Source organism: Entamoeba nuttalli, assembly GCF_000257125.1.
Source record: "Entamoeba nuttalli P19 unplaced genomic scaffold asmbl_3476, whole genome shotgun sequence".
Taxonomy (NCBI): domain Eukaryota; phylum Evosea; order Mastigamoebida; family Endamoebidae; genus Entamoeba; species Entamoeba nuttalli.
In genome coordinates, this window is record NW_008576109.1 from 1 (window position 1) to 2,498 (window position 2,498).

At 24.0% G+C, this 2,498-nt stretch overlaps 1 protein-coding gene across 1 annotated transcript; it reads left to right on the forward strand.

The window, feature by feature from the left end:
- Positions 1 to 493: 493 nt before the first annotated feature.
- On the forward strand, positions 494 to 2,254 carry ENU1_070170 (hypothetical protein; the record flags this gene model as incomplete). Its single annotated transcript, XM_008858409.1, has 1 exon — positions 494 to 2,254. The coding sequence occupies one exon, from the start codon at positions 494 to 496 to the stop codon at positions 2,252 to 2,254; it is 1,761 nt and encodes a 586-aa protein (XP_008856631.1).
- Positions 2,255 to 2,498: the final 244 nt, after the last annotated feature.

The window sequence follows — 2,498 nt, forward strand, 5'->3', positions numbered from 1 at the left end:
TCTTCCATGAATACCACATGAAACACAATACTCTAATTTCATATAAGTTTTTGGTAATTTATATTTGGTGAGTGCAGAATTATCTGAAATATCACGGACTGCAGCTGCTTCAACAATGTTTTTAATTTGATATCTCTTGATGGCTTTATCTTTTGGGACACATCTTCCACAATGGCTGCATCTAACATTTTGAGTGTGTCCTCTTCCTTTCTTAGATCTTCCGTTATTTCTTCTCTTTGAAGTCATGCTATTATATAAGTATTTTTTATCTTTTATATCTTCACTTTATTTTAAAAGTATTTAATTAACAACATACCCTCTGCAATGATTTAATTTTTTAGTTCTTTGGGGTTTTTAATTATTCTATATTTTTTATTATTTTTCTTATTCTTTTCTTTTTATTATTTCTGTCTTTTCAATTCAAAAAATTCTTTTCTCAAATCTCTCATTAAAAATTAAGATTTTCTTTTCATTTTCTTCTACTTAATAGCTGATGACTAACGTTAACCTTAACCAAATTTTTGATAATGGAGTAGATAGCATTATACAACTTATTAAAACTGACTTAGACCTTTCAAATAAATCAGAAATTATGCAAAGAATTGCTGACCAATGTCGTGATGATGAAAAGTTCAGACAAATTTATGTTAAAAAAGAAATTCTTGAATTTATTGTTGGTTTATTAAATTGTGACAATGAACATTCTGCTCTTCAGGCTTGTCGTTGTATTGTTAATTTAACATATTATAATGAACCAGCAAGAAACATATTACTTGAAATAGGAGGAGATAAATTAAAAAATATTTCACTTATTATTGAAGCATTTCCTAATTTAAGACTTGTTGGGATTAGTGCTTATGCCAATCTCTTTGAGTCATGTGAAAAATTACAAGAAATTCTTATTGATGATGGATTTAAAAAAGCAATTTCATTATGTATTAATGATTGTTATGAAACTGTTATTAGAACACTTAATAATATGACTTCTACTAATAAAATGAATGAATGTTTTAAATCAACATTTTTTGTTGAATTATTAGATAAAACACCAAGTGATTTAGCTGATTCTGATTTTTCAGAAGCAGTTGAATATTTTATTTCAGTACTTTCATTTGAAGAGTTTAGAAAAGTCTTTTGTAAACATTCAGAAGCTATATTTAAGGGATATAAATCAGCAATTGATATTATTGTTAGTCCATTATTTCCAAAGAATGTTGATGAACAAGATTTAAATCAAGTATGTATGTCTATAAAATTAGTATTTGATTTATTTGATGCATTTTATCAATTTACAGAAACAGCAAAATTATATGATTCAATTATTGAATTAACATTAGCATATACTCTTCATGGAAATATTTATAAAGAAGATTATATTCCAGCACCAACTCAAAATCATACATGTGAAATTCTTTGTCATATTGCTACTGTAGAAGAATTTCTTTCACGTATTTGGGATAAACATAATGAATTTATTAAAATTGCATTTGAAACATCAAAAAATTCAAGAATGATGGATATGCAAAAACATTCTATTGGTATTATACAATCATTCTCAACAAATAAGGAATATGTTTCAATTTTATTAAAAGAAGGAATTATGGAAAAATTAAGTTCAATTTTCAATGAAAATAATATGATGAATCAACCATTAATTTATAGGTCTCTTTCAGTTTTACAAAATTTCACAATTCTAGCAGAAGATAAAAATATTGTTTGTAATGAATTTGCTCTTAATATGATTATTGTTACTTTTAAATATATGACAAATATTGTTATTCGTTATTCTGCTGTTCAAGCATTGAGAAATATCTTAAATTTTAAACCAGAATTTTCAGAATTATTAAAAGAAGAAGGACTAAATGCACTTATTGATGTTTGTCTTGGAAAAGATGAAGCACAAGAAAAAAAAGATCAACCAGATAAAAGAGTTAGATTTGAAGCTACTAGAATTTTAGTACGATTACTTAAAGAAAATAAAAGTATTAAAGAAACTCTCAAAAGAGATAGTGATATTTATTCTTGTTTATTGGAGAATTTAAGAACAGACTATGCAATTCTTATTAAAGAAGTTATGGAATTATTAATTGATTTCCATAACAATGGTATTATTTTACCAAACCAATTAAACCTTCAAGTTAAAGAAATTGTTAAAGAAAAATTATCAACTATTTTAGCATCACCAAAAGATAACCAATTATTGAATAAAGATATTCTTGAATTATTTGAAAAATTCTTAGCATTTAAAGATTAACGTTAATTCAAGTACTTTTTATTAAAAGTTTTAATTAAAAAGTCTTTTATTAATTGAACAAATAATACAATATACAATATGATGTAATAATAATAAATAACAGTGATGACATTAACACATCAATTCTATATTCAACAATTTCATTAAATCTATACAAAACACTTATTATAATAAATGAAATTATTATAAACTATTAAAATGTTAATTATTTTAAAGTTTTTAACATTCAAAAAGAAAAAAAAAA